Raw genomic sequence first — 21560 nt, 5'->3', positions numbered from 1 at the left:
ATCAAAAACTACACAAGTATGTTTATCAAACTTAACAAGCAAATTATCGTCACAAATTGGGCTTATTCTTATCAATTTGATTTAAGTTAATCCTTTAACATGAAGCACATTGTGGAGTTTGGTAGTCCTTTCACATTCAAAGTTCTCTTTACCACAATCTTTCCTTTAGCTCCCCCTCTATAGGTCACTCTACCACAATTTTGTTCAACATAATCGATGAGATGTTCTCTTGAACATGTCATGTGGCGTGAGCTTCCACTATCAAAGTACCAATGACCTGCAATATTAGTTTTCAATGAAGTATAGACAACATTACAGTGAGTTTTTACCTTTGGTACCCAAATTTGTCTTATTGTAGGTCGATGGTGGGAGGTGTTGCGGGAAATGTTGGGCAACATTCGGGGCAACATCTGGCTCGAATTTTGATTCATGCAGTCATCCTGGAGTTTAAAACAGTAGGGCCTGATATGACCAGGCTTAAAACAGTAATGACATACATACATGCGTTTTCTTTCTTAGGCACATGTGCAGCAGGTTGTCTTTTTGTAGGAGATATTTTGATCGGCGGTTTGGATTGTGGTTGCGTGGATGTATCATCCTTTCCCTTCACAAAGATAGTCGACTTGGAAGATTCACTAATCTCAAACACACTGTCTTTGAAGCCTAAGCCTTTCTTGTCATCTCTTCCCATTAAAAGTATGGAATCAAGTTTGGATGTGCTTGAATTAAACTTGGACAAAGTTTCAGTTGCCTTTTGAAGTTCTTCTTTGGTTTTACCAAGTTCTAAATCTTTTTTACTCAAAATTACCTCAAGTTTGGCAACTACGGCTTTTAGATCAATGTTCTCTTCATAAGAGTTGAGTTTAGCTTGTTTCTTTTGGTCCAATCCTCAAACAACTCTTCATAAAGCTTTTGAACACTCTCAAGAGTGATTTCTTCATCATCAGCTTCTGATTCATCATCTCCACTCGAATTTCCAGAAGTTTTGGATTTCAAACACACTGAATTTTTGCAGATGTTGCGGCCAGGTGTGGCAACACCTAGGGCAACACCTAAAGGATTCACTTGCAACCAGTGTTTTTCTTCATTCCTTGGTCGAAACTGTTGTTGGACAGGAGGTTTAGGAGCTGGTGGTCGAAGTGCTCCGTTTGCAAGTGATGTGTCCATTAAATATTTCTGTCAAAACAAAATAAAAACCAGAATCAACACTTAGTATGTCAAGAGTTGGCTCTGATACAACTTGTAAGGATTATTTTGTCCGACAGATATCGAAAATAATGAAAATATCAGAATAAGATTAAAAATAATAAATTTGTGTTATGTCAGAATTAAATGTTGTGCCAGATGTTACAACATCTCGGACAACATCTACATGCAGCAGAAAATTAATAACACAAATTGACTTGAAATAAATAGATGGACAAGATTAAAATATGCACAAGTATAAATACTGTGTGCGTGCACTTATGGCAAAAAATTAATCACTAGAAAACCACAATGTTTAGCACAAAAACCTAACACTAGTGATTATGACAAAAAATCAATTTCCTCAACAAGTTGAGAAAACAAAGCTTTCTAAAACAACCAACAATATTAAAACGTGAATAGAAAGCAAAAACTTGATCCCGAAAAGCACGATCAATTAGATGTGATATTCAGTCAACATCGTTACGGTGTTGTCTGTAGATGTTGGCAACATTCAGAGCAACACAGGATCAACACTCTTCAAAACACAGCACGTCTCTTGAATAGTATTTCTCTGAAATCTGAACGTGCAAAAGTGCATCAGTTATGCATTCATGAAAACCTCCAAGCGAAGAGTGAAAAACAAAACGGACGACTCCTATTCAAATCAGCAACGCCTTTGTAGGATGTTTTTTCTATGAGAACCATGACGTGTACAGTGCGTGTATATTGATGAGAAAAGAGAGCACCACGAAACTTTCCCACGAAGAACTCCAAGAACCTCACACGAAACTTTCCCACAAAAAAAACTCCTCCACTAAAACTCTATGAATTTCTCTTAGTCTCTCTCTGCAATCTTCTCTCTATGCACCCACCACCACCTCACGTTGACCACCCTCTTATGTATAGCTTCATCTCTCCTAAAGTTTATCTTCCATAAAGAAATTTATAAGATTTGGTAAACAAGAATTCTATTATAAACAAATCAATAATATCATATCATATAAATCATTATCATATATATTATATCTAGAAGATATTTATCACAAAGATAATATCTAGAAAAGTAAAATCCAATATTCCACATAATCTTATCAAGAATGAAATTAGACTTAAAGAAGATATTATATCACAATAAAATCTTAACATAATTATCTAGAAAGACAAACCACAATTAAATATTATACGCAATCAAATCAACAAGGAAAGATAATATTAAGGAAATTATTAAGATAAGAAATTATATCAATTAAACAAAGAAAATATATTTCCCTTCAATAATAAATAAAATATAACTTATGTTGAGAAGATATGAACTTTGAGGTCTCCACATCAATATATATTCTTTTGTAATTTTATGATGATAATAAATTCAGAGTTACGCATGAACTCAGGGTGCTCATTAAATTATTTGATCAAATAAGTTTGATGAATTGACAATTAAATATTACTGATTTAAATAAGACTTTTAAGCAGCCTAGCCGAACTAAATTCATAAAGAAAGAAAAATGAATATTCGTGAGTTAAAGTTTTCCTAAACCAAACTGAAAATCCAAACCAAAATGATGTTCTAGACCAACCGAACTTTAGCATACTGATTATCATAGGTCAACTGAACATCAGAAGGTAATTGATTCAAGGTCTACCGATTGAAATATTAGACTAAATCAGTTAAGGCTATTCATCCAAACATTCTTTGAGATAGTCCAGAACTTTCTTTAAAGATCATAGCTGAACTGACAAAATCAGGGAATATCTTTTTAACATATTTTTTATATGTTATTTGTCAGAGACCTATGTGTACTACCGGTAGTGTACGATTGTCAGAAAGGACGATGAAGTGACTAATAACTACCACATTTGGAACGAATTTCAGATTTCAAAATGACGATCGTGAATCCAAAGACTATAAATAGATCAGTCGGACAATAGACCACGCCTCTCTATGAAATTCTACAATCTTCGAATTACTTTTTGCTAAGATACATGCATTCAAAATATCAAGCTTTCAGAGCCCATCTGTTTAAGAAGCACACACATCAAATTTGTCAAGGATCCATTTGTGCAAAGAGTTATTATTCTGAAACACATTGTAAATGATATAAAGAGTTTTACTAATCAGGATGATTAGTTTTGTGAATCTACTAAGAGTTTCATTCACGTGGTGTGATAAGTCCAACTGAACTAGGTTGTTAAAATCTGTTGTAATATCTAAAGTCTTCTAGGTTATTATTCTGTGTTAGAATATTTCATGCTCGCAATCTTTGCTTGATTTTGATGTTAAAAACTTGTTATTTTGTTACTAATAAATTTATCTAAGTGCGCAGAAAGATGAAAATGAAATAATCAGTTACGAGCCGAAACTGAAGCTATCGAAGACGCGAACAGAAAGCACCAACTGATCGCATGAACTGAACCAGTTCAACTGATGTATCATAGACCAGTTCAACTGAATGTCCAGCTGATAGGTGGTTCAGCAGAAGACCTTCAGAAGCCCGACCAACTGATGAAGAGCTCAGCTGAGTTCAACTGGATCAGTAAATAAGTTCACCTGAGGAGCCAACTGATTTCACCTCATCAGAACAAGACCAGTTCAACTGACCAATTCAGAACATCAGTTAGGAGCAATCAGTTGCGAATACGACAACCAATATTAATGGAATCCAGCTATGCACAAATGTACAAAAACATTTGTCCAGTCAAAGGACAATAATGAACGTTGTATCAAAGCTTAAAGACAAACACATTCCAGAATAGTACAACGCAGATTTCAAGGAACGGATTCAAATGCAACTGATACAATAATTGAGTCTCACTGTACGATTAAACTTCACGCCTATAAATAGAAGATCAATGAAGACTCAATTATACAAGTGCGAAGAAAACAAAGGGCACGCACATTGCACATCAACTTTCAAGAATCATTCAGCCCAGTCAAGGGAACACTTCAAGTTATATCAGCTTAGTATAGAAGCCATTTTTTCCCTAAGTGTGTGAGAACACTTTTCCGTTGTATTCAGTGTTCAGTTCTCACACACCCGCATATACAATCACTCATATATCTGAGACTGAGAGTAGAGCTGAAGAGTTCAGTTGAGTGAGTCTTGCACAATGACGTAAAACTTGTGTATGTAGTTTTTGACACACAGACGTTAAACAAGTGTTGGCTGGAAGATATTGTCTTCAGTCTAGACTAGGAGTTCAGTTAGGCAGTAGAGTAAATCTTAAGCTTACTGGGTTTGTACAAGCAGTTGTATAAATCAAAGTCTTCTAGTGAATCCTATCTGAGGTGGTAGAATTGGTGACGTAGGAGCAGTTGAAGTCTTTGAAAATCAATAAACATATATTGTGTTTTTTCTGTTAACTGCTTGTTTTTGTTCTTAACTGATTTGATCAGTTCAGTTCTGTCCATATTTTAACTGATATAAGCCAAAACCGATCTCACATAATTTTCAGTTATTCAATTGCACATGATATAAAATATATCAGTTTTTCTTAACGAATGATTATTTCGAGTGTTTTCCGCTTGGTTTGTAACTAAACTCGATTTTAATTCATTGGTGTAAACATTCTTAGAACACGAGCTATTGCAGCTCTTGGAGAATATTGTGTTTGAAGCACCCGATGGTATCCAGCACACGATCCTTCATCTTGTGTGGAAGAAGAGGTGACATATGAGTTATTTAGTCTCCGAACATTCATAAACAACTTGTATGCGCATTTACTTTCAGCATTTCATTTTACCTAGCTTAACTGTTTTTGTGCCTAGTCATTTATTTGTTCACCCGCTTCAATTATGATTTTTTTTTATGCAGTACTTAACTGTTGGCTTATTGAACTCAACTGACAAAAATTGTAATTCAGCATTGTCGACACAACCGAATTAATTTTAGATTTGTGAGATTGTTTATTAAACCCCTGTTCTAACCAATCTTTTGATTATATATATATATATATATATATATATATATATATATATATATATATATATATATATATATATATATATATATATATATATATATAAATGGAAAATATTTTCCCCCAATATATAAACAAATTATTCAAAAAATAAAAAATATGCAATATATAATCAAAAATTTAATTATACTCTAATTTAGTCTAAATATTCCTTATTTAACTGGTCTATTATGTTAAGATTTTTAGCTTATTTATGACATTTGCGTTCATTTTGTGACTAATCTCCAGTAACTCTATAATGCATAGTTTTTGATTTTATTATACAAGTTAAAATGATCTAAAAATATTATTATAAAAAATACCATAAATTTAAAATAAATAAAATTATCCTCCTTTAATAAATAATTAGTCTGATATATTACTATAAAAAATAATTATAACAACTTTCCTAAAAAATATAATTTTAGAACTTAATAAAACTTAAGGTGCATTTGGATATTGATTTGAAAACCATATATTTCGATTAGTTTTCTATTAATAAATCAAATTTTAAATTCACATGTCTCTTATTTACACAGTAATAATATAAATTATAAGAGATTTCAAATAACACTAATTTTGGATAAACTTGAAATCCACTCTTATCAAATATAAATATATAATTTGTTACATAGTGATAATATAAATTATAATAAATTTCAAATATTCCAAATTTTGGATTGAAATATTATATAATCGTATAAGATATTTCCAATCCCCAAATCCAATACCAACCAGAAGACCACTGCCATGGCCGAACCTCAACCTGACGCCACCGCCTCGAAACACACACATGTTTCTTTCAGCATTTGGCCACCAACTGAACGCACTCGCGACGCCGTAAGAAACCGCATTGTCGAAAGCCTAACCATTGTGTTGAAACGCGAAGGTACCCTTTCACGCGAGGAGGCATTTGATTTGGCGAAGCGTTTCGAGGAGGAGGTCTTCGAATCTGTCTGTGAGACGGCTTCTACCGATGATGACGGGATCGAGATTCTTTTTGTTTATTACGAAGAGATTAGCCAGAGAATGCTGAAGACTGTGAAGGCCAGATCTGGTGAATCATGGGCTCCAGCAGCAAAGCCGGCGAATGAGCCCACGCCCAAGGCTGAGGAGTAGGATGCGGGGTCCACGGATCCGCCTCATAGTGAGAAAACCGAGTCGGTTGCTGATGATGAATAAGTAAACTCTCCTCCATTGAAAAAATTACCTTTTCCTTTTTTCTTTTTAATTATGGTGCATCAATTTTAGTTATTTAAAGTGATTTTATTCAACTAATTTGGGACAACTAACACTTCTCAAATGATTTTTTTTATTAAAAAAAAAAACCTTATTTGCTAATTTAATAGTCCTAGAATACCCTTTTGAGATGGACTAGAAAAACTAAATTCTTGTTAGGGCTTTTTATTAGTTATTGTCAAGCAAGAGTTTATTTATTTTTTATTTATATATAATAAAAAGTTCAATATAAAATATGTTTATAAAAATTTTCTAAGCAACAGCACGGCTATCGGCAGGAACGTGAACTCCACAAGATACCTCCAATTGGTTTATAGCATCATCAAACAATGCCCGCGAGTCATTTCAGTGTAAAATTCACGTGATGTTTTAATTTGACTTTTAAAAACTCAACAAAAGTCTAAATATATTCAAAATATTATTAGACTTTCAATGACGATATAGAATTCTATCGGGTACAAAAATTAAAGTCTAATATACAATTGTAAAAGGTCAAAAATATTTTTGATTGAACTTAATGATTTGGATGAATATTTAATTGAAGAGTGAGTCTCATGTGAGACCGTCTCACGGGTTATAATCCGTGAGACGGGTCAACCCTACCCATATTCATAATAAAATTGATACTCTTAGCATAAAAAGTAATACTTTTTCATGGGTGACCCAAATAAGAGATCCGTCTCACGAATACGACCCGTGAGACCGTCTCACACAAGTTTTTGCCTTAATTGAAATATATCTTAAACTTATATTATCACTTTCATGTCTATTAAAGATATTATCATTACAAACATTACCTTTCATTCTTTTCTCCTAAATATGTTTTTATCTTTTTATTTGAACTTTTTAAAAACATATTTTTATGGTTAACAGTAGTTTAAAATAAAAAAAATGTTGATGTCTTATGATATGGATATTTGATAGGGATTGAATCATAAAAAATATTAGGATATGGGAATATTTCAATTTTAGTTTTTATTTACGTGTGATACTGATATATTCAATGTTATATATGTTCTTGAAAAATTAAAAAAGAATAAATATTGCAAAGAGAAGTACCAAAATTACTTAAAAAAATCAAATATATGGATTGAGACTCAATTTTGACAATTTAAGGAACCAAATTTTAAGCTAACGGGTCGAATATTGTAGAGCTTGAGATTGATTCGTTTATCATAACGAGCCTCATCAAACGAGCTCAAACAAGTTTTTATCGAATCGAGTTTCGAATAGCTCACAAACGGTTTGGTTTATTTACATCCCTAGTTGTAGAGGACGAAAACAATTTTTCCTTCAATACGACAATTAAGAAGTTTCTTTCTCATTATAATTTATGTTATACATAATGATAAAGATACTAAAAATTTATAGAAATATTCTATTTATGTACAACAACATTCATATCTATCATCCATGAGGAATAAACAAGTCAAATCGAAATTATTTCGATTTTTCGAGGTTGATTTATTTGAAAAAAAAAAAACAAGAAATTGCCGAGAATGAAAACACAAAATTTGAAGGCTTAAAGAATCGAATTTTCCCAAAAAAAATCAAGTAGAGTCACCAATCTTGTTTGTTGGCCCATTTGTGATGAAAATAGCATACTTGGATTATAAAATATTTGGAATCAATTGTTTATTTATTTTTTCCAAACAATTACGTATACTAACACCCCGTTTGGTTCGAGAGATTAGGAGTGATAGACTAATTTATCCGGCTCAATCAAGTGTTTGGTTCAATTTTAAATAAACCTACCTTATCCCTTCATAGATATGATTAAGTTATATTAGGTAGGTTAAAATAATACCTCCTCACCCCCTAGGATTATTTATCCCACTCTTAATACATCATATTTTTCCGATTTTACCCTTCTCCTAAATTCAAACTCACCACCATTTCCCGCCACCGACCCCCGCCGGCCAACCACAGACGGACCGCCGACCGCGGCGAGCACCGGCCAACCAGCGACGAACTGCCGACCACCGACCGAAGATCGGCCGACAGCGGTTAGCGACGATTTGTCAACAAACCGTCGCTATTAGCGACGGTTTGTGTAGAAAGGTTTGTCAAAACACCGTTGCTATTAGCGACGGTTTTTTTTATAAAACGTCGCAATTAGCAACGGTGTGTTTAAAAAACGTCGCTAAATGTCTAATTTTTAGTAATTAAAATAATTCAAAACAAGATCGACGACGGTTTCTCAAAAACCGTCGCTCTTAGCGACGGATTGTTTTCTCAAAAACCGTCGCTATGAGCGACGGTTTTTGAGAATCCGTCGGTAAGTTTCCGGCCGTCTCACCTGCTGACCTTTTCCGATCGACCATTTTTGCCGGCCGCCGGCCGCCACTGTCGCCGTCGCGAAGGGGAAGGACAATTTCGTCTTTTCATCAAAAAATTCAAAATTATCCTACACTTAAAAATCTTACCAAACATAATATTATTTTACATCATATATTACAATTCTATCACAATCATTTTCTTTATCATTTACATACTAATCATTAGTTTATCCTATCCTTCCAACCAAACGCAGCCTAACATTATTTATGAAACAAAGTAAGCGAAAGTATCAAAATCGATACCGGATTCTCTCCAATACGTTCCAGATTGAACCGAATTAAATTCGACAGACAAAAGATAATTTGCTCATGGAGTAGGTCTCTTGTGACACGGTCTCACGGATCTTTATCTATGAGACGAATCAATCCTAACGATATTCACAATAAAAAATAATACTCTTAACATAAAAAGTAATACTTTTTTTTTATAGATGATCCAAATAAAAAATTCGTCTCACGAGAGTTTTTGTGTTGCTTCATGTTAGGGACTGTTATCATGGGGGAAACAAGCAGGAGAAAGTGTAAATGAAAATAAAGCCGGGAACATTCTTATTTCTGATATAAAGTCAATATTTTCTTATCTATCAGATAAATCCCAAAAATTTTAAAGGCATGCTGAGATTTTTTCAAGGTACGTTTCTCGTTCTGTTACATTAGAGAAGTAGCGAGATTGAGGCCGGTACTCACTGTTCAGTCATCCGCTCGAGGTCGGTTGTAAGAGCATTCGAGTGGATCCTCACAACTAGATAGTTCAAAATTCATAGACTTACCGACTCTCTGAGGTAGAGTGATGGCGTGGAGTAGAAGATTTTTTAAGAAATATAGGTAGCTATGTTTTTACATGCCTTTGAACGCTGAGACCCAACGCGTAAGCTTTAGCTTTTATTTAAGCCGAAGAAAGAAGCCCCTGAAACTGAAGGATATTGCACTTCAAAATCGTTACTAGAAGCACTCCAAGCGCACTTCCTATATAGGCAAACCAAACCCCCAAAAGCACCCCTCCCCCGGATTCCTTGCTTATCTCACTCTCATACAACTAATCATTAATCTTTCTTTTTATAGGGTTGTTTCAAGCCAATTTTTATATTTAGCTTATACATTTGAGACGGGAACAAACACTTAAATTGAGTATCTTGATCTTGTGTACAATTTATAAATTTTAAATCACTCCATTCTGGTTTCTACACAAGCAAGCTGCTTCAATTCTACTGCTCTTTTTTTTCAACTAATAACACAAACACACAGCACAACAACAAACCCGAGAGATTCAGATTCTGGGAAAGATTCGGGCACACAGCCGATTTTCCATGACAGTGGTGAACTCTTGCTTCTCGGAAAGATCTACATCGTCACCTTCGACAGGAATCCACTTGAAATTCCAGATCAAATTGGCCACAAAGTACTCCAAATGAAGAAGAGCCAATGCAGAGCCTGGACAAATCCTCCTTCCAGCACCAAATGGCATCATCTTGATCTCTCTGCTCCCTGTTATATCGAAAGCCTCTCCAGAACTTGTGGGCAAGAATCTCTCCGGCTTGAATTCCATCGGATCCTCCCACACCTTCGGGTCCCAACCCATTTCCGCCACCAAGAAATTCACCGTGGCGCTACGAGGGATCAAGTATCCTTCTAATTCGACATCGTGTGTCACCTTGTGTGGCAAAACCAAGTGGCTCGGTGGGTGCCGCCGCAAGGCTTCTAATACCACTGCTTTCAGGTATGGCATTTTCTGCGAGTCCTCTTCCTCAATCATCTTTTGCTGGCTGCTTCTCGAGTCTCCCACGACGCTGATTATCTCGTTGTGAAGCTTGGCTTGGATGTGGGGGTATTTGACAAGATTAGCCATTATCCATTCCAATGCGGTTGCTGTGGTGTCGGTGCCCGCAGCGAGAAATTCGCTGCATAGGCTCACCATTTCCGATTCATCCAGTTTCCTGTTTTCTTCGGGAAGTTGCAAATCTACCAGAGTGTCCACATATGCTAACAGTGCTTCATCGTCTTCTTGCTGATTAGATTCCCTGTGTTGATGTTTGGCTTGGAAGCGGGACCTGATAAGTGGAACAAACACGTTCTCCTGTTCCAGCCGCAGTCGAATGAATTCCTTCCACCGTTTACGGAACAGAATTTTCCCCAGTCGAGGCAGCAGATTGAGCACGTAAAATCGGCGGAAACCCAGAAGTAATCCTCGTTGCACCGATTCAATTTCCTTTATTTGCGTCTCCTGGAGCTTGTCTCCAAAGCACATGAGCGCCAGCAGGCAGAACATGGCGTACTGGAAATGATCGATTACCTTCGTAGAGGATTCCGATTTCGACGCATCCAGGAGACGATTGATTAGACTGGAAAGAACCCATCGGCGGGAGCTTGAGTAGCATTTAACCCGAGTTGGGTTGAGGATCTCGTGGGTTAAATTGCGACGTAGGAGACGCCACGTGGAGCCGTACGCGGCGGAGTTAATCGACTTCTGGGTTCTGTTCAAAATCTTGCTCGTGGACAGGGGAGGCGGACGGTCCGAGAAGACGGCGCCTTGCTGGATGAGGGCGCTGTGGGCCAAGGAGTGGCTGGCGACGAATATGAGCTTGCGAGGACCGATTGTCACCGTAATGAGAGGACCGTATCGAGTTTTGAGGCGGCGGAGGACGGATTCCAACTCGAAAACAGAGCGGCGGAGCCATATCAAATTGCCGATGAGAGGCAAACTCGGTGGTCCCGGCGGCAACTTTTTCTTTGACGGGTTGAAAAGGAACCTCACAATGGCGGCGATGCACAGAGAAACAAAGATTAAGAACCAGACCGCCATATTCAACTACGGAATCAAGGTTCCAAAATATCAGTGAATTGGATTTTGGAATCTCGGTTCTAGATAATTACAGTACTTGGATTCTTCGTTTACACGCATTGCTTATATTTGTAATTATGTGGGATATATTTTTATTTAATTTACCATAGCTTTGTTTTTAGAGTTGGGAAAGTGAAAATTGTATTTTTTTTGCCCAGCAATTTATATGTTTATATTTTTATTATTTCGATCAATAATGGTTTTAATTAATTAATTTAATTTTTTTTATTTTAGTCATTTTTCATGGTAATGAAACTAACGTGATATCAGAAAAATGATTAAAATATTTTGGAAATGCTGATGTGGTGACAAACATTGCTAAAATGTCGAATATCACGTCAACATTCCGAAGAAAATGACTACATGGGAAAAAAAAAAAGTGCAAGTTAGTGGAGACCGATAATATAACGACTTATAGCGACTCAATGATGGAGAAAAATTGGAAAAGTTGAATGGCCTGAATTACAAGCGTTGGAGTTTGAAGATGAAATACCTTTTAACCATAGCAAAGGTATTCTATGTATTGACTGATCCATACCCGGGGGAACCATCTGAATCAAATGAGGATTCTGCAGAGAAAGTAAACAAATGGAAAGCCGATGATTTTATGTGTCGGTTTACGATATTGCAGTCACTCAACAATACATTGTTCAGTGTGTTTCACATCCACAAGACTGCCGTGGAACTCTGGAACGCAATCAAACGCAGGTATGTCAATGAAGATGCTGGTAATAAATCATTTCTGGTTAACAAGTACATTGAATTCAAGATGGTGGATACACGTAATGTTATAGATCAAGTGAATGAATTAAACGATATAGCCACCGAGTGTGCCGATGCGGGTGAACCCATTTCTGAAACGTTTCAAGTTTCCACCATCATCGGTAAACTTCCGCCTTCATGGAAGGATTACCAAAAGAAATTAAAGCATAAGAAAAAAGCTATTTCTTTGGATGAACTTCTACAAGTGATCCAAATTGAGACCAAAAGTCTCAAAAGAGATGGTACATTTTCTTTAAAAAATGATGGTGTGAATCAAGTGGAAAACCTTCCTGAAAGTTCCAAGAGAAATCAAGGAAAGATCAAGAAGAAGAAATTTTTAAATTTCAACAGAAATGAATTGGGAAAAAGAAAAAGGGCTCATGATATGTTTGTGGCAAGCCGAATCATTATGCCCGAGAATGCCGTTACCGCAAGGGACAGAAAATTGTTGATCAAACAAATTTGCTAGATGATGACTTTATTGCTGTTTTGACCGAAATATGTTTCGTGAACAATGTTGACTCTAATTGGTGGGTTGATTCCGGAGCAACTTGTCATGTTACCCCAAATAAAGATCTGTTCAAAACATATGAAGAGTTGAAGGATGAAAAATCAGTTTTTATGGGCAATTCCTCTACAAGCAAAGTTTATGGAATTGGAACCATTCTTCTCCCCCTCACATCCGGCAAGACTTTGATTTGAAAAATGTGTATCACATCCCGTCGATGAGAAAAAATCTTGTGTCGGTCCACAAGTTAGATGAAAGTGGTTTCAAAGTAGCTTTTGAGTCTCAAAAAATTATTATTACCAAGAGAGGTATATTTGTTGGAAAAGGCTACATGAAAAATGGATGTACTTGTTAAACATTAATGATATTATTACTAGTTCTTATGCGTATATTACTGATTATTTAATTAATCTTGAAAAGCAAGATTTTTGGCATTTTATATTAGGACATGTTGGTATAAATGCTATGAATCGAATGATGAATCATGAGCTAATTCCCAGTAAATCAAAAATTTATTCAATGAAGAATTGTGAATATTGTGCGCAATCTAAGTTGACTAATATTTCATTTAAAAGTGTAGAAAGATCAACTAGTTTACTTGAACTTATACACACCGACATATGTGATAATAAAAATTATTTGACTAGAGGAGGAAAACGTTACTTTATTACATTTATAGATGATTTTTCTAAATTCACATATGTGTACTTGCTTAGAACCAAAGATGAGGCTTTGGAAAAATTTAAAATATTCAAAGAAGAAGTTGAAAATAAAACAAGTTTAAGGATCAAAAAATTAAGATCGGATAGATGTGGTGAATATCTATCAAATGAGTTCATATCATTTTGTTTACAAAATGGAATTGTTAGAGAATTTTCATCACCAAATACTCCACCACAAAATGGAGTAGTCGAAAAAAAAAAAATAGATCTTTGATGGAAATGGTTAGTGCTATGATTTTGCATTCAAAATTACCAATGAATTTGTGGGGAGAGGCATTATTGACTTCTTGTTACATTAGTAATAGAATTATAAATAAAAAACATATGAAAACTCCGTATGAGTTGTTTAATGGGCATAAGCCTAGTATTAAACATTTTAAGGTATGTGGTTGTGTTGCATATGTTTTGGATGCGACTCTAAAAAGACCAAAACTTGGTAGTACAGCTGTTAAATCTGTTTTTATTGGATATTCTGCACTTAGTAAAGCATATAGATTCCTTAGATTTAAAGAGAATGTTGCATTTGAGGCTGCACATGCTATATTCTATGAACATTTGAATATTAAGGATGCAGATAATTTAGAGTTGGATAATAAATTAGTACTTGAACTTAATAATCATGACGATAAATCTAGTGACTTTTCTGTTAATGACAGAAACTTAGAAAATGATGAGAATGATGGAAATTTAGAAAATGATGAGAATGAAGAAATAATTGAGTTAATGAGGAGTAAAAGACGTAGAATTAAAAAATATTTTGGTCCTGACATGTTGACATACATGTTGGAAGAGGATCCTAAAACTTTTCAAGAAGCTATGTCCTCAGCTGATTCTATTATGTGGAAAAAGGCCATGGATGATGAAATCAAATATATTCTTGACAATCAAACATGGACTCTCGTGGATTTACCCCCGAGTACTAAACCAATTAATAGCAAGTGGGTTTTGAAAAAGAAACTCAAAACCGATGACACAATCGATAAATACAAAGCTCGAATAATAGCCAAAGGGTATAGTAAAAAAGAAAATATTGACTATTTTGAGACATTCTCTCCTGTTACTAAATTTACATCAATTAGGACTATGTTTGCTATTGCATCTATTTATGGACTGGAGGTTCATCAAATGGATGTTAAAACTGCATTTTTAAATGGAGTTTTAGAAGAAGAAATTTATATACACCAACCTGAAGGATATGTAGTTGAAGGTGAAGAAAATAAAGTATTAAAATTAAATAAATCACTTTATGGACTTAAGCAAGCACCTATACAATGGTATAAGAAATTTAAAGAAGAAATTCGAAAATTTGGATTCAAAACCAGTAAAGTAGAGAATTGTGTCTTTACTAAAGTAACTCTTGAGTATAAAGTAGTTATGACTTTGTATGTTGATGACCTACTCATATTTGGATCTAATATACAATGTGTAGAAGAAACTAAGAACTTCCTGAAACAAACTTTTGAAATAAAAGACTTAGAACTCTGATAACAAATTGTTTTAGGTGTTAAAGTTCTTAAAAAGTAATGGAACTTTCATTTTAGGTGTTAAAGTTCTTAAAAGTAATGGAACTTTCATTTTAACTCAATCACATTACATTGAAAATATATTGAGAAAATTTAACTATTTTGATTGTAAAATTAGTAAGTGTCCTATTGATCCTCATGTGAAGTTAGTTCCTAACCAAGGACAAGCGGTAAATCAAGAAGAATATGCTAGAATAATTGGTAGCATTATATATGTAATGAATCACACAAGACCTGATCTTGCATGTTCTATTAGCATATTAGGTAGATTTACTAGCAACCCTAGTAACGGACATTGAAAGGAATTGAAAAGGTTGTTGAGATATATGAAGTACACAATGAAATATGGCTTACATTACAAATGCAAGATGTCTGTATTTGAATGTTATAGTGATGCTAATTGGGCATCTAATGTAACCGACTCAAAGTCGACTAGTGGTTGGTTAATTACAATTGGAGGGGTCATAGTTGCTTGGACTTCTAAAAAGCAAACTTGTGTTGCTTTATCTTCTATGGAATCTGAATATATAGCTATGTCTTTGGCGAGCAAAGATATAATATGGTTTAGAAGATTCCTTCGAACTATTCCTTTCATAGATCCTAGAAAGGGTCCTACTACTTTGTATTGTGATAATCAAGCTGCCATTTACAATACAAAGAATGAGAGAATATCAAATCATAGCAAACATATTGCTATGAGGTATAACCATGTTAGAGATATGGTTAAAAGAGGTAAAATTTTGTACTCTAGTATCTTCCAACAAATCAAATGTTAGCGGATCCATTAACAAAATCCTTGAATGGAGAAAAAATTACTAAGGTCATGAGAATTATGGGGATATTACCGATAAATATGATGTCTTGATTGAAACCAATACTATCTTAAGGTACAATTCAAGCATTTGTCATCTTAACAAATGAGTTAAAAAGGCAATTCAATATTAGACATTGGTGAAATGGAAACTTGGATACATTTCAAAGTGCATACATGGAAATAGTGGGGGTATCACTACTAAAATTCTCATATTTGACCTATGCACTTATTTTACCACAACAAGAAAAGGCTGGTTCTAAGATCCTTAATATACTTGTAGCTTTTGTGGAATGAGTTGTGAACATTCTTGACGAGTCTACCTATACAAGTAGAGAAGTGAGAGGCCGCTTCTTATGGATCAAAACGGTTAAATCCTAGAGTACTTGCGAGATCTGGGATTCAGCACAAGGCCCATATATGTAATATATAAATGTGCAGCCAAAATTTTAAAAGAGCGAGAAATTATACATAGTGAGAATATGTTTCCTTCGTGTTCATATTCAACCATAAGTTAAAGGCTTTGTCCACTTCATGGCTATTCACTATGTAAAACAAGTTTGTAATTATTCTTGTATTATAAATGTAATTTAGTGGGGGAATGTTATATATTAATATATTTACAATATAATAATATAAGAAGTAAATTAAATAATAATGAAACTGTTTAAAATTTAAATTTGAATTGAAGAGATGCATTGTTAGAGGTCACATCTTTCTCATTTGGAGGTGTCTTTTGGCCCTTTGTGAATCATGACAACCATTCGTAACTAATATTTTAAATTACTTCTTCTTTGCATAGATAAAGGTACGTTTTTCACAGAAAAAAAATATACATTCAACTTTGATAAAGACTTGAAAACTCTTGCTCTGAAAATTCGAGGGAGGGCAAACTTCGAATTGTGGTGATTATAGGTTTTGTATCCTGGAAGGTTAATTCTTTGTGAACCATTTGCACCTTTTATGGGAGGAATTAATACCTTTAAAGATAGCATCAAATTTGATGTGCCTAACCTATATACAAATTTCATTGCCCACTTGATTTTTCATAAATATTTTTACAACACAAGATCTCCATCACATAGCATTCAAAGAACTTGATTATATTCTTAAATATTTTTGCAGGTTAATATTACAATTAAGTGATTAACAATAGATAACAATGGCAAGTAATCTATCGTCAAACGCACCCGTCACTCAACCCGAATATGGGCTTCTTAGGAGAAAGTCAAATCACATCATATGGGAGTTTGGGATGTTGATTGATCATAAGAACCTTGAAAAAGTTAAATGCAAGTTCTGTGGGAAAATGATGTCCAAGGAGAGTATAGGATCAAGGAGCGCATAGGAAATATATCATGGTGTTGCACTATTTTGCTAATCGCAAGTGTACGACATCAAGTTTTAGTACTCGATTAAGCAAAGATATCGTTCTCACGGGGAGTGTAATTTAAAAATATATTAATTAACATAATTAGAATAATCCAACTTTATTTAGAAAATTAGAATGAGTTTTTGTTTCTTAGCTACCAATCAAAATTTAATCAAGCACAAAAACTCGATTAAAATTTATGAGAAGAGGAATCTAGATGTGAGATTTCACTTGGTCTTCACTATATTAAATTAATTTTGAGATATATATATATATATATATATATATATATATATATATATATATATATATATTCATAAATTCAACCGTTTACTAATCAAGAATTTTCAAATATTCTTACTTCATTTCCAGAGTAATAAATAAGAATTAATTATCTAATATCGATTTCAATATTCCTATTAAAAATTAAATATTAAAAAGTTTAAACAGCACAATAATTCTTTTAATAAGTTCGATGAAATTATAGGTCATCCGAACTACATAAACACCAACGATATATTTTCCTATGATTCTATTCAAAATCCTCTCTCCGAGTGATAGATTTCAAATAAATATGACAATTTAATTATTGATCAAGTAATTGAAATTAATTAATTCCGAAAAATATAAATAAACCAAAAAAAAATAAAATATATAAATCAACAATATCAATATAGATTCAACTAAAATAAGTCGTCATCTAGGTAATTAAATTCGCAAAAACTCTCGTGAGACTGTTTCACGGATCAATTTCGTAAGACGGATCTCTTATTTGGGTCATCCATAAAAAATTAGTATTTTTTATGCTAAGAGTATTACTTTTTATTGTGAATATCGGTAGGATCGACTCGTCTCACAAATAAAGATCCGTGAGACCGTCTCACAAGAGACCTACTCAATTAAATTTAGTTCATGAATGAAAAACAAAAACAATAAATCACGTCTTTCAACATCACTGAATAAATATGAAACATACATGGGCGGATTTAGTGTAGGGCGAACGGGGCCACGGCCCCCCCAAAAAATTTAAAAAAAAAAATTTTAGCGACGGTTGTGACGGAAACCATCGCAAAATTCGCGACGGTTTTATCAACAACCGTCGCTATATGGCGCCCACGGCCCCTCCAAAAAATTTAAAAAGTTTTTTTAGCGACGGATTAGCGACGGTTTGGCAAAAACCGTCGCAAAATCCGCGACAGTTTATTATAACCGTCGCAAAATAAACTAAGTGGCCCCCCCAATGCCAAAATCCTAGATCCGCCCCTGGAAACATATAACAATTGAAGAAAGAAGATTGAATCTGAATCCGCGACTCCGTCGTTGGAAGATGCGTCTTTGTTTCATTCCTCACTCTCGCTTCCCACATTTCTTTTCCCAAAAATTCAGTGTATTGCAACTCTTTTTTTTCAACGATGAGGTCTTTTTGCTTTTATTACCTCCAAGATCATCGAGAGCCCACCAAAAAACCCATTTGGATGATTTATTATTTTCTGCAAAACTCATCGGACGTTGGGGCACTCCCAACTCACGCTGCAGCGCATTGAGATCGCATAGGGGCGCGAGGAGATCTGTTTTGATGCATTCTGCTGGTCTTGGGGGCGAGGAGTTCTCGCAGCCGCGCGCGGTGCGCTCTGTTCTGCACGCCTGATTCATCCTTTCGCGTGGTTGTGTCGTGCTTCTTGCACTGTGGCGCATTTGTTGCACTTCCCCATGCTTCATTCTTTCTTCTTCGAGCTTAAATTTTCATTCCCTTGACCTCGATATACGTATATTTGCCTAAGTTCCTGCAATCAACTCAAACAACTACAAAAACACGTAAATTCGTTGGACACCAGCATAGTCCATGCCAATGCTTAGGTTAATTTAAGTGCAAAACTTGCACTTATTACCTGGAAATATATCTTGTTGTCGAAAAACATCTCAAGAATACCTCAATAAGTGCAAACATGTTAACAAAATAATTGAATAAGAAAGTTGTAGATCAGAGGTGAATATTTCTATAGACGAAGAATAAGAAACTCCTGAAATTGAAGGGATATACGGAATCAAAAAACCTCTTCCATTTGGCCACATGGATAGATATGCATCGGTGATTTCTACAGAAAATGTAATTTGAAGTGTGAATAAATTGTTTTGCCAAAAAATATAAATGAGACTCTTTTCAAAGAGAAAACTCATCAAATTCAACAATATGTGGGGAGATGGGCTTATGAAAATGGAATCTCATTCAATTTTTTTGAAAATGATAGCTTCAAGTAACTAATGGAGGCAATAGGTCAATTTGGACTAGGGTTCAAGCCTCCAACTTAATATCAACTTAGGGAGCCACTTTTGAAAGCCGAAGTTGAAAGAACAAAACAATTGTTGAAGAAGCACGGAGAAGAATGGGCAAAGAATCTCTGCTCGATTTTGACATGCATGGAATGATAGGGAAAAAAAGAAGTATATTAAATTGTGTGTTAAATGCAAGGAGAGTAACACATTTTTAGATTCTAAGGAATCTTCAAACGAGACATATATAACTGGACTTATTTTTGAGTATGCGGATAAGTGTGTTTAACAAGCAGGAGCTCAACATGTTGTTCATATTGTAATAGACAATGCCACCAAAAATATGGTTGCGTCTAAATTGATGAGAGAAAATCGGCATGAGATCTTTTAGAATTCATATGCAACTCACATCGTTAATCTCATGCTTGAAAGTATTGGCAAGCTTCCAAGATGTAAAAAGTTATTGACAAAGCCAAGTTTTTTAAAGTTTTCATTTATGCTCACCATATGAGTTCACAAGTTATCAGGTTTGCATCAAACTTCATCACATTGCAGAGTTTGATCGAGAAAAAATATAGTTTAATGAATAGGTTTAAAAGTGATATGGAGAGAAGTGTAAATGGTCAAAGATAACGAAGGGATATCAGCTTACGCTAGTGTGATGAGCATGAGTTTTTCGAGTTGTGTGACACTTTTTTTTTTAAATATTTGCTCATTTGGTAAGAGTTCTCCAATTGGTTGATGGAGATACAAAGTTATCCATGAAATTTCTATATGGAAAACTTCTCTGAGCTAAAGAAGATATCAAGGTAATCCTGAACAATGTCGAATCAAGTTATCAGTCTATCATAACGATTATTGAGCCAAAAATGAAAGATAGATTTGATACATCATTGCATACCACAACCTTTTTGTTGAATCAGTACTTTTACTACAAAGATAATTCTATTGGTCTTTAAGGGGAGGTCAGGACTAGGATTTAGTGCATAGAAGTTTTTCATGCCGATGAGTTTGAACTGTGAAGGATCGTGTGATGATCATCTTGAGGTGCTTCAAACACTATATTATCCAAGAGCTGCAATAGCTCATGTTCTAAGAACACCGATAAATTAAATCGAGTTTGATTATAAATCAACCGGAATACACTCGAAGTAATCATTTGTTAAGGAAACTGATTTATTTTATATATCTTGTGCAACCGAATAACTGAAAATACGAGGGATCAATTTTAGCTTGTATTAGTTCAGTTATGGTGATAACTGAACTGATATCAGTTGAACTGATTAAAATAGTTAAGAACAAAAACAAGCAGTTAAATAGAAATAACAAAAGATATGTTTATGGATGTTCGGAGATTTCAACCGCTCATACGTCACCCTTTCTACCACATCGGGTATTATCAACTAGAAGACTTTGATTTATACAATTTTTTGTACAAATCTACTCAGTTTAGGACTTACCCTACTGCCTAACTGAACTCCTAGTCTAGACTGAAGGCAGCACCTTTCAGCCAACACTTGTTTAACGTCTATGTGTTACAGACTACATACACAAGTTTATTGTCTTTGTGCAAAACTGTATTTGAGTGGTGGTGGTGTGTGCGTGTGTGAGAACTAAACAAAGAATACACCGGGAAGGTGTTATCACACACTGAGGGAAATAAACTTCTAAACTAAGTTGATATATCTTGAGTATCCCTTTGGGCTGCTTGCTTCTTACAAGCTGATAAACAATAAGTGCCCTTTCTTTTTCTACACCTTCGTATGTTCACTATTCGTGTATCATCGTCTTCACTGAACTTCGTCTTCTATTTATATGTGGGAAGTCTTGATCGTATATCGAGACTCAATTATTGTATCTGTTGCATTTTGAATCTGTTCCTCAAACTGTGTCTTGACTTTTCCGATAGCTCTTCTGGAACATTTGTCTTTAAACTGTGATGCAATGTTCGTTATTGTCCTTTGACTGGACAATTGCTGAAATGTCTCACCCATTTTGAAAATTCTACTGGACATTTTTTTAAAATAAA

General features: G+C 34.6%; 2 protein-coding genes across 2 annotated transcripts; one reads left to right on the top strand and one right to left on the bottom strand.

Annotated features, from left to right (window-relative positions):
- The first annotated feature begins 5895 nt into the window (after positions 1-5895).
- Positions 5896-6264, top strand: LOC140821534 (MFP1 attachment factor 1-like). Its single transcript, XM_073182033.1, has one exon. It carries the CDS (start codon positions 5896-5898, stop codon positions 6262-6264), a length of 369 nt encoding a protein of 122 aa, XP_073038134.1.
- Positions 6265-9766: 3502 nt separating this feature from the next.
- On the bottom strand, positions 9767-11637 carry LOC140821544 (cytochrome P450 89A2-like). Its single transcript, XM_073182047.1, has one exon. The coding sequence runs from the start codon at positions 11521-11523 to the stop codon at positions 9991-9993; it is 1533 nt and encodes a 510-aa protein (XP_073038148.1). The 5' UTR covers positions 11524-11637; the 3' UTR covers positions 9767-9990.
- Positions 11638-21560: the final 9923 nt, after the last annotated feature.

Source organism: Primulina eburnea, unplaced genomic scaffold, assembly GCF_022965805.1.
Source record: "Primulina eburnea isolate SZY01 unplaced genomic scaffold, ASM2296580v1 ctg625_ERROPOS2042916+, whole genome shotgun sequence".
Taxonomy (NCBI): domain Eukaryota; kingdom Viridiplantae; phylum Streptophyta; class Magnoliopsida; order Lamiales; family Gesneriaceae; genus Primulina; species Primulina eburnea.
This window is presented reverse-complemented; position numbering and strand designations above follow the sequence as displayed.